Source organism: Apis dorsata, unplaced genomic scaffold, assembly GCF_000469605.1.
Source record: "Apis dorsata unplaced genomic scaffold, Apis dorsata 1.3 scaffold_631, whole genome shotgun sequence".
In the NCBI taxonomy this organism is placed as follows: domain Eukaryota; kingdom Metazoa; phylum Arthropoda; class Insecta; order Hymenoptera; family Apidae; genus Apis; species Apis dorsata.
In genome coordinates this window covers 1237283-1248284 of record NW_006263826.1, presented here as the reverse complement: position 1 = coordinate 1248284, position 11002 = coordinate 1237283, and the positions used below count along the sequence as shown (strand labels likewise).

At 22.6% G+C, this 11002-nt stretch overlaps 4 protein-coding genes across 7 annotated transcripts in view; 2 read left to right on the top strand and 2 right to left on the bottom strand.

Annotated features, from left to right (window-relative positions):
* Positions 1-91: 91 nt before the first annotated feature.
* On the top strand, positions 92-3387 carry LOC102677586 (RCC1-like G exchanging factor-like protein). 3 transcript variants are annotated; one of them, XM_006621629.2, is made up of 8 exons: positions 92-225; positions 1201-1461; positions 1603-1891; positions 1966-2138; positions 2237-2398; positions 2471-2598; positions 2652-2783; positions 2870-3180. In XM_006621629.2, exons 2-8 carry the CDS (start codon positions 1254-1256, stop codon positions 2945-2947), a joined length of 1170 nt encoding a protein of 389 aa, XP_006621692.1. In that variant the 5' UTR covers positions 92-225; positions 1201-1253; the 3' UTR covers positions 2948-3180. The 3 variants fall into 3 exon arrangements, with proteins under 3 accessions (XP_006621692.1, XP_006621690.1, XP_006621693.1); XM_006621627.2 differs by lacking the exon at positions 92-225 and adding an exon at positions 663-1078 and having other exon boundaries at positions 2870-3387; XM_006621630.2 differs by lacking the exon at positions 92-225 and adding an exon at positions 665-1078 and having other exon boundaries at positions 1209-1461; positions 2870-3387.
* LOC102677996 lies at positions 2922-7300 on the bottom strand. The gene is made up of 15 exons (XM_031513314.1): positions 7204-7300; positions 6958-7007; positions 6683-6878; positions 6451-6616; positions 6175-6347; positions 5961-6113; positions 5687-5847; positions 5262-5602; positions 5005-5116; positions 4647-4916; positions 4364-4564; positions 4103-4255; positions 3870-4030; positions 3546-3759; positions 2922-3396 (listed from the first exon to the last, which is right to left on the bottom strand). Exons 2-15 carry the CDS (start codon positions 6995-6997, stop codon positions 3260-3262), a joined length of 2478 nt encoding a protein of 825 aa, XP_031369174.1. The 5' UTR covers positions 6998-7007; positions 7204-7300; the 3' UTR covers positions 2922-3259.
* Positions 7301-7718: 418 nt separating this feature from the next.
* LOC102678312 overlaps positions 7719-11002 on the top strand; it is a 3697-nt gene continuing 413 nt past the window's right edge. Inside the window, exons 1-12 of the mRNA XM_006621634.2 lie at positions 7719-7845; positions 8059-8245; positions 8321-8586; positions 8645-9031; positions 9115-9279; positions 9338-9516; positions 9588-9811; positions 9873-10015; positions 10088-10288; positions 10377-10502; positions 10581-10726; positions 10808-11002. The exon at positions 10808-11002 is cut by the window's right edge and continues 2 nt beyond it. Of these exons, the coding sequence (XP_006621697.1) occupies positions 7806-7845; positions 8059-8245; positions 8321-8586; positions 8645-9031; positions 9115-9279; positions 9338-9516; positions 9588-9811; positions 9873-10015; positions 10088-10288; positions 10377-10502; positions 10581-10726; positions 10808-11002 (2259 nt within the window). The 5' untranslated portion in view covers positions 7719-7805. The remainder of the gene's footprint in view (positions 7846-8058; positions 8246-8320; positions 8587-8644; positions 9032-9114; positions 9280-9337; positions 9517-9587; positions 9812-9872; positions 10016-10087; positions 10289-10376; positions 10503-10580; positions 10727-10807) is intronic.
* LOC102678466 (nuclear pore complex protein Nup133) overlaps positions 8430-11002 on the bottom strand; it is an 8307-nt gene continuing 5734 nt past the window's right edge. The window contains exons 20-21 of one of the 2 annotated variants that reach the window (XR_004151328.1): positions 8658-8770; positions 8430-8571 (exon numbers count right to left, since the gene is read on the bottom strand). The gene's annotated coding sequence lies outside the window, so the exon portion shown is untranslated. Of the gene's footprint in view, positions 8771-11002 lie in introns of both variants that reach the window. The other variant, XM_031513313.1, reaches the window with a different exon arrangement.

Genomic DNA, 11002 nt, shown 5'->3' with positions numbered 1-11002 from the left:
GGAATTGTCTTTTTCTTTCTTCACAGTCGATCACGTTACATTTAATCTCACACGTTTACATATTACTATCTTGTGATCCAATTTTTCATTATTCATATCCTTTCTATTTTATTATACTAAATAAGCAGTTTAAAAATGGCTGCCAATTCACTCGTAGAATTACCACGAATTATATCTAGAACATCTGTGTGACTTTACAACTAAAAATCTATTTTCATCCGCGATATAAGTGCATCAGGAGAAATAAGCATAGTATTCTTCTTTGACTGTTATCATGTAAATACGCCAGTAATGTTCTAATTTTATTTATTTCTATATCGCAACATTTATTATAATTTGTTCTTTAAACATTAAACAAAGTTTTTGTTAATTAAAAAATAATTCTGTATCATTTGTTCATTTTTATATTTTAAAATAATTATCATATTATTAATAAAAATTAAAAAAATAAAATTTATAAAAATTAAAAAAATTAAAAATTTTATCGAAATCTAAAATATATTTTCTTGCTTATCAAATATTTTATTATGATTATATATATTTTATAAAAAGGAAATTTAAATGTAATAAAAATTCAAGTTTTATTTAAATTATTTAATTTTTTATTATTTTTATGAAATAAATTAATATATGCAGTTATAATGTACATATGTCGATTTTAACAAAATGCGATATAATCTCATTATTCATATTGTCCGCGTTTAAGTATCGATATATAGTCGTTATACATGAAAGAAAAGCTTTAGTTTCTCGAAAAGGAAGTTTAAAAGAAACGAGAAAATCGAGCCTGCTATTAACGAGTTTCATAGTATATCTGTATTCTAAAGATGATTGAAATTACATTTCTTTCTAACTTATAAAATTTATCAAACAATTAATAATTTGATTAATCAATAAAATTTATTTAAAGCATAAATTTTTTACGCTTATAACAAATCTGTGAATTTTTTATGCAAAATCATAACAATCATGTTAAATACAATAAAAATAAATTTGAAAAATAAAATACAAAAATCGAGTAAAATTATAAAACTTAATAAAATTGAGAACAAAAAACCAATTTCAAAAACTTTACCAGGTAAAAAAATAATTATAAGAAAAAATATAAAAAATTCATCCATATTGAGTTTAAATTTTTTAAAATAATAAATATTTATTATTGAAAAAATGTTGTTTAGTTTTTTTATAATATTAATATAGTTTTTCAGTATCCAATAAGTAATGAAAGAGATCATAGAGTATATGTTTGGGGTATGGCAGATCATGGTGCTCTTGGTACATTAAAATCAACAGTGTACGAAAAGGGTATTTCTTTTATTCCAAAACCTAAAAGATTGTCTTTTGGAGAGAGGCATGATGTAACAAATATTGCTTGTGGTTATGGTTTTACTGCTTTTGCTGTGAGGTCCAATGATAAAAATATTTTATATGGAAGTGGAATAAATACAGATTCACAACTTGGTAAGAATTATATTAAAAACTATTTTTAAACTAGAGATAATTTATTATTAATTTATTATATTAAAATTTAATTTTTCATAAATTATTTATATTTTTAATATAAGAAATATATATATTTCAACATTCTTAATATGCTATTAGGTTTTGATGAAAAAGATAAAAAATTTCCCAATGGTTTAATAACTGAACCAAGACCTATTAATTTACCAATTAAAGATTCTTCTACTAAAGTCTTAGATATAGCAGCTGGAAGAGCACATTTACTTGTATTAACAAACGAAGGTTTATTTACATTAGGAAATAATGCATATGGACAATGTGGTCGTCCTATAATATTGAATGAAAATTACGAAAAAAGTACAGTTATTCATCACATACCTAGCATTAAGGGAAAAAAGATTAAAAGTATAACAGCTGGCCAAGATCACAGGTATAGAAATTCTTAACATTAGATACATAGTTCATTATAATATTTGAGAATTCTCCCTTATTGCTATATGATAGCATACTCTTGACAGAATCTGGTGAAGTTTATACCTTTGGTTGGGGTGCAGATGGACAAACTGGATTAGCACATTATCGAAATGAATATAGGCCAAGTTTAGTAAAAGGAGATTTGGCTGGACAACATATTATAAAAGTTGCATGTGTTGCAGATTGTGTATTAGCACTCAGCGGTATCTGCAATATTCATGTATTAATACTATAATAAATTATAAACTTTTTTTTATATAAAAATAATATAATAAATAGATATCATATATAATAATTACAGATAAAGGAAAAGTATTTGGTTGGGGTAATTCTGAATATGCACAATTGTTTGTAGAAGATGGAAATCAACAAGTGAATATAGCCACAGAGATAGATAAATTGAAACATTTAGGTCATATTATAGACATTGCTTGTGGTGGTTGCTTTTGTATGGTTTTAAACAGTAAGTAGTATTTATAAAATTATGTGTTTATAATTATGATTTACAATAATTTAATATATGAGTATTTAATAGACACAGGTGATGTTTATGTATGGGGTTTTGGTATTCTTGGTTTTGGTCCTAAAATTACAAAAATTGTGCAACCAACTTTAATTCCAGCTACACTTTTTGGAAATAATGCATACCAAAAGAATACAAAAGTAAGTCCATTTTATAATTAAAAAAGATAGAATATAAATAATATTTTTTTTAGGTGATAAAGATATTTTGTGGTATGAACCATCTTGCAGCTTTAACAAATACTGGTGATTTATATATGTGGGGTTGTAACAAATTTGGATCTTTAGGATTAGGAGATTGTAAAGACCAATATTTCCCCTTGAAGGTAAATTTATTATTATTGTTCATTATTATTGTATTGCCAATAAAAAGTAATAAATAATAATTAAAATATGATAATTTTTATTATAGGTCAATGTAGGAGCACAAGTAAAAAAAGTTGCTTGTGGAATAGATCATACAGTTATTCTTTGTAAACCTTTTATTTAAAGCATAGTATATTCTCTGCATTATAAATTGATAATATATTATTTATAAAAGTTATGTACAAATTGTTATTTTATTATTATTTCTGTTATATAAAAACATTGTATACGTAGTTAATTATTTTTAATTTTATAATATATTACACAAAATTAAATTGATTAATAATGCATACATATTTCTAAATAAAAAGTCATTATTCAAAAATATAATACTTGATACAAAACTTTTTATTGAGACTTAAAGCTTATTTTTTTTTTATTTATTATAATCATTTTATTTTTAAATTTATTTATAAAATTTGTTAATTAAATAATATCATATATTTAAAAAATATAATATTATTATTAGAATAAAAGAATTAAATGCAATTTTAGTTGCTCCACTGATACATACCATGTTTTCGTAAGATATAGTGTATTTTATTAAATTGGGAACTCTGCAAACTCGAAAATCTGAAAAAAAATTTTAATTACATAATATAATTTTTATTAATCGATATATTGATAAAAAATATAATATGATTTTTATGTATTAATACATTGGAAATAAATTAATACCATGATGGAATTTCATAAAACATTGAAATATAATTTTTACTTACCAGTACATTGATAAGAAATACTGGAAGCATTTGAAGCTATCGATATATAAAGTGGTGGACATTCATGAATAAAAGTAGCATCACTACAAGAAACAGTAATGCTGTGTTCTTCATTTGATATTGATACACATAATTGTGATGCATTTGTTGTATTGATATTTAATGGTTCTCGTGACGAACATATAATTAAACTATCTGATTCAGTGCTTTTAATCTAAAAATAATATATATTAATATATTAATATATATAATAATATATATATTAATTATATTATTACATATAATATATAATTATAATTATAATTAATAATTAAAAATATTTACCTTTATATTTGTCATATTACTGTTATCACCGTTATAAAAATAATTAGGATGTAATTTATAAAAATTAATACCATTTGGTTTAACATAATCATCATACGAATTTGAAAATCCAGATGAGATATAATCTGATCCACACTGTGTATTAATCAAGCGTTTGGGAACTATAACATATTTTATAAGTAATAAAGATATTAAAAAAAAAAAAAAAATTAAAATTTGTTTTCCTATTTTACCTTGATTTATTCTTGGAATAACCATGTTAACTATTGGTTTCAAAGTTTCTTCTGTATCTCCAATGCCAATAGAAAATAAATCTGTCGTATGATTATGAGTTAAATCGAACCATGGATCTTTGGATCCATACGCCATAATAAAAATCATTGTATCTGAAAATATTAATAATAAATTATTAAAAATATTAAAAATAAATTTATCTAGCTTAAAAATTCATTACATATCTAATATATTTATGTACAATTATGTACAATTTTTACCTGGAATTTGTTCTCGCATTCGCGATATAATTTGCGAACAATATTCTTTATCAGTTTTAGATATATCAGAAGTACGTGGAATAATTAAAACAATATCAGAACGTGCACCACCAACTCCACGACTACGTTCGGTATTAAGTTTATTCATCAGATACATTTCTAATTTCATGAGTGATTTAGGCAAATCAAAACCATGAGTAACTAAAAAAAAATTACATATACAAAATAGTATATTATAAAAAAGTATATTATAATTAATTCTTAATTTCAGATTAGTACATACTATTTTTATAATGCGATGAATTATAAGCGTAAAAATCCAAAATGTTATAAGTGCTATTAATCATTGGTATTCCATTGTGACCATTTATTAATGTAAAGTTGGAATTAAATTGATTTATGTCTACATTTTCTAATAAATATGCAAGAATAACTTTTATTGCAGAAAATTCCCAATTTGTATCCAAAATGATTGTCAAATCAATAGATATTTGATTAAATTTATATAATTTATCTGTTTCAACGCATGAAAGATCCCTATTCATTTGTAAAGCTATAAAAATATTAAACGAAATAAATTTTTGATATTTAATTCAATAAATAATTCTAAATCATTTATATGAAATTCTATTAATACTTACGCACATATTTTTCTAATTCATTTACCGCATTTTCTGAAAACTTTTTTATTATTACATTTTCGAGCGTTGCTTTTGCTAAATCAGGTTCTAATAATAAAGCAGCACTATATGTCTGAAAAAATTATTAACAATAAAAAAAATTTTTATTTCATTAAACAATTTTTAAATTTTTTCATAATATCTATTAAGTTTTACTATTGATATGTTTTTGAAAAAAAAATATCCCATTTTAATATGAAAATGTTAAAATAATTTACCTCTGAAATCAATTTTTCATGTGATGCAACAGATGTAAATAGTTTTCTTCGATTACATGCTCTAATGGAAGAGTCAAAGACTCCTAGTGAACTATAATACATATCAAAAATTTGTGAAAGTTTTAAGTTAGGTATTGTATTGTACCATTTATAAGTTTCATTGGCTAAAATTAAGCCATCTAAATCTCCTCTAATTTCTGCTGTTGTCATCTCATATTTATCATTAGAATTTAAAAAATACCATCGTGGTAAAGCAGTAGAATTCCAATTACCAGTTGCTCCAACACTAATTGTTTTGTCATTTAGAGGGCCTTGTCTTAAAGCTACTTCTGCTAAATCTCCTACAATTTTAATAATAAATATCATATAATTATTTTAAAAAATAATTTATCAATGATTTATATTTTATAAAAAATTAATGTTACCAGCAAAAGTAGCAAACCATTTATTTTCTATAGTCAATTGTTTTAAAAGTGAATTGTTTTTTTGCAAAATATCTGATTCCAAATCATAAAGATTTACTAATCCTGGTTCTGTAGCTGCAGCTATTCCAGCAAGCACTAATCCAAAAGAAGTTGCACCCCATCTAAGAAAATTATTAGAGTTATTTTAATGAAACAATAAAATTAACTTATTTTCTTCAATTATTTTCTTTTTCATTATTTAATTTTATAATTCTTCAAGGAATCATAGACTTACGGAGTTTTTACAACGCCATTTTCCACAGGACATTTACTAAGAACTAATGCTGATAATCGAGCACTATCTGGATGATTAGGTGGTGGATCTTGATAAACTGAGTTTGGATCAACCATAGTGTGTTCATCTTTATTTTTATGCTTCATATTTTTTCTGTATAAAAATTATATCTTATTCCTGATATCGATTACATTATATAATTTTTTTTACTTACATTTCATCAAATGATAAAGTTTCTACATCATTAACAATATTTTCAGTTTTCATCTTATGCTTGTCTTTAACATTTCTTGGATATCTATAAGTATCTGCAAATCTACAAACTTTTGTTTCGTCTCCTCGTTCATAGATTTCAACACTACTTGATAACATAAAATGTAGTGTACACTATAATATAAATAGTATTATTAGTTAAGTATTTTATTATTTAGTTATACTTATAGAAATATATATATGTAAATATGGAAAATATTTTAAATTGTATACATACTCTTTCAACATCTGTAATACTATTATTAGGAAAGTTGAAAGCATTTCCAGGTATGAGACGTAGAGATTGAGCAAAACGAAAAAATTGATGAGCATTCGGTGCATAGGGTGATATTCCATCTTGAGTAGGAATTGAAGGATTTGGAGCAATACCATCTTGTCGAAAACTGTAAATGAAATATTAATGAAATTTTTTTTTTAATATAATAATCTGTTTAAAATATGAAAATTACCGATGTAGAATTGCTATTGACAGAGTTCTTAGATCCATATTAAGACCCTCCGTATTTTCAATTTTACGAAGTATTGCAATGAATGTATTTAAAGTATGTGGCAATCTATTATCTCTTTCCAAAAGATATTTATTTTCATAACACTCTCGAAGAGACGATGGAAGATTTCTAAGTGCATTTTCTTGTGCATATACAGCTAGGAACAAATAATGAAAATTTAAAACATTAGATTAATTTAAATTTTATAATATAATTCAGTCACAAAAAATACTTACTTAATGTAATAAAAATAAAAATATACAAAAACATTGCCATTTTACTGCAACTAAAAATGATATAATATGTAAAATTAATAAATTTTTCATAATTTTAATAATTTAATATCATAAAAAAAATTAATAGCAACTAACATGAAATAATATAAAATATATTACATCAAACTGTTATATATATTTAATTAATAAAATTAATTAAAAAAAATAATTATAATAGAACTAAATTATGTTTAAAAAAATACATACCACAAATAATTTTTTACTTTTTTTTAATGCAGTATATATATCCCTTCAAATTCATTCAGTAAAGTATAACACCACACCTATCTTGATAGAATAAAACCTATCATACAGATAAGATAATATGATATGTTATGAGTAATAACTTCTTATTTTATTACAGGTATCTTTTTAAAAATAAGTATATATATTCAAATTCCAAAAATATATTAAAAAAATCAAACAATTAATTAAACGTACATTAAATACATTTATTTTTATATGCTTTTTTTTTAAATTAAATATCAATACATTTTATTATACAAATCAATAAATCTGTATTAGAAAAATCTAATAATTCTTTTCTAAATTAAATTAATATTTATAAGATAGTATAAAATAGTATGTGTAGTTGTTAATTAAAATTGATAATTAAAAAATGTATAAACTTTGCAATTTTATTTTAAAAACTATATATTTCTATTGATATTATCTTATCAAGTTTTAAATAGTGTACAATCTTTTTTTTATTTGTATATGACAATGAATCATAAAGATTTAAGTAGATATGGATAACAAGGTGTAAATGTTAGATTTTCAATAATATAGAATAAATCTCTAACATAATTATGATATTTAATAAAATTGTATTATTAATAATTTATTGCGGTAAGTTACTACAAATTATAAATATAAATATAAATATAAATATAAATATAAATAATAAATACAAATTATAATATATTTTAACAGATATAAATAAAATAAAATAAAATTAATAAAATATTAATAATAAAAAAATAAATTAAGTTATAAACTATAATATTAATATAATATAAGTTATAAATTATAATATTATTTTAAGCATTTTGTTTGTAACAGAATTACAATTAATATGGACACAAACAACTATACCCAAGTCACTTAGAGAATGTTATAAAAATAATGTCACACTGAATCCTCCCATTCCATTAAATTTACGTATATTAGTTGATATCATACAGAAAATGGAAAAATATTCTTATTCAACAATAGATATGAGAACAATGTCTTCATCAATATTACACAGGTTAATATATATAGTTATTGATATATCTAATATTTTAACTGAAAGATGATAAACATAATTAAACATAAATTATAGATTTAGATTTGATGGTATTGAATATCACAAAAATATTCAAACTACAGAAAATATATTACCATTCAGTGGAACTGGAATACAACGTATTAAACACAAATTAATAGAAGAATTAATTCCAGGCAAAGCAGAAATTTTACCAGTTCATATACTTTCACAGGAAGAACGTTGTATACTTCACCAGGCTATTTCAAGCTCAATTTTGTTATTTGATAATGAAAATAAATATAAATTATATGAACAAATTCCTCAAACTGAAAAATTAAGAGGTAATTATAAAAAAAAGACAGATATTTATAGCAATTAAAATAAAAAATTATTATATAGGTAGAATGCTTACTGATACATGGAATTATCCAAGACAACAAGGAGTGATTCTGACACCATGTGGTACTATTGCCCCTGGAATAATTATAGGAGCAATTGCTGCATCTCTTCAACATCAAAACATTGCTGTAAATCAATTGGTTACAAATTTGGAGACACCTTCAGGTACAACACATTATTATGATTCTCCCAATAAAATATTATTTAATAATACTTTTCATCTATTAAAAATGAATTCTACAAATATATATAATTTAAAATATGACAAAGAAGAAGTTGAATTTATTCTTCCAAGAAGTCAAATAATTCATAAACCATCTATGTGGTATAATGTTTTAAAATCATCATCTATGAAAATTGATAATATATGGTTAACAACAATTGCAGGCAAGATATATTATTATACTAATAATTACAAATTTGTTAGATTTGATATTAAATAATATAATATACAAAGAATTTTTATCTAGGCGAATTAGCAGAAATGGTTGTGTATCAAGGACCTTTAGGAAATAATATGACTTTTGGTGCAAGAGGATTCTGGCAAAATATCATGCGTCCAACTATTTATTATCTCACAAATTCATATAAAAATTTTGATGTAACTCGAGCTGAATTAATAGGAGGCATTGATGGTAAATTAATAATATTTTATTTTATTTTCTAAATAAAACACTTTACAATTTATTTCAGGAATGATAATTTCAAGTTATTTACAAAGTTGGATTCAAGACTTTTACAGTCTTCGACTTAGTCAAATTTTAGAAATGTATTATTCATATGAAGGTGTTGTATTCAATACAAACGTAAAAGCTTGCGATCGAATACAAACCTTCCAATATGCAGTACCAAAGACTATTTTAAATGAACAGGTTTGTCACAATTATTAATGAAATTAGAGAAAAAATATAATACTTTAATGTACAAATATTATTTGTAATAGACTTATGCCATAGCTCAGACATTAGCTTATCGTAAAAGCATCGCGTATATTTCTCCTGAAACATTACAACAAATGGTTGACTTTACAACTGAAAAATTTTATACTTATGCAGAAAATCATTTATTTCCTGAATTATCTTGTCGTCAAATAAATCAACCACAAATAGAAGCAATAATCATATTTGATGGTGCATGGACAATACAATATACGATAGATTTTCTTGCGTAAGTATATTAATATAATTTTATACTTTATATTTTTATTTCCAAAGTTCTTTGTGTTTAGAATTTTAATACAAGATTTAGATATATCAATGTATGGATCAAAAATGGGAATAATACACAGTACTTCAGGAGAATGGTTATTAAATATTACAAATAGTCCATCAATTGCATTTCAAACATTAAATAATTTTACAAATGCTATGTGTAAGTTTTAACATTTTAAAAATATTTATATATAATTTTAACTGATCATAATCATATATGATATGATTCTAGGGTCTACACAATTTAATTATATGCAAGTTTTAAAAACAGTGTTTTCCTATCTAAATAATACTTGGGAATATAATCATAAGCATCATATAATTGGAAATCTTGGACAAGTAGTTATTTTATTGGTTCCATTAGCACATATATCTAATAACGAAAAAGAATCTATAATGACGTTATTGCATCAATTAAAATACAATCATCCAGGTAAGTATATGAATTTTATATAATTAAATTTAAAAAAATGTTAAAAATAATAATTTTGATAATTTTTTCTTTATAACATAATTTATAGATGTTCATTTTATATATTATGTATCAAGATATAATGAAAATTTATTTGAATCATTTATTTTATCAAATGAAGATTATATGATAAAAAATTCTAATATTGATGCCATTGTTCAATATGTGTTAAAAAGTATGTTTTATTATTAAACTACTTAATATAATATTATAAATATATATTCACATATTTATAAAATATATAAATTTTTAGTTCCACGAGCACTAAGACCTGCAACAACTTTAAGCTTGAATAATTCAAAAATTCCTCAAATAGAAGATTATATAAGTCCTTCAAAATCAGTTACTTATAGAATACATTCACATTGGAAACAAAATATGAAAAAAATATTAATTAAAGTTTGTATTTAAAAAATATGCTATTCAATGACTTTTATAATTTTTATTTATTTTTACTCTAATAATTTTATAATTTTGTAGATTCATACTTTTGATTATGGTACAATGAAAGTCTGTATGTGGATAGAATTTGAATCCAAAAATAAAAAAAATTTGCAATGTATAGAATTAGCTGGTTATAAAGAAATTACATTAACTGATCACTTTAAATGTATCAGTAACTCAGCATGTCCTAATTTGTATCTTCATATCCAAAATGTAACTTCTTTATATAAA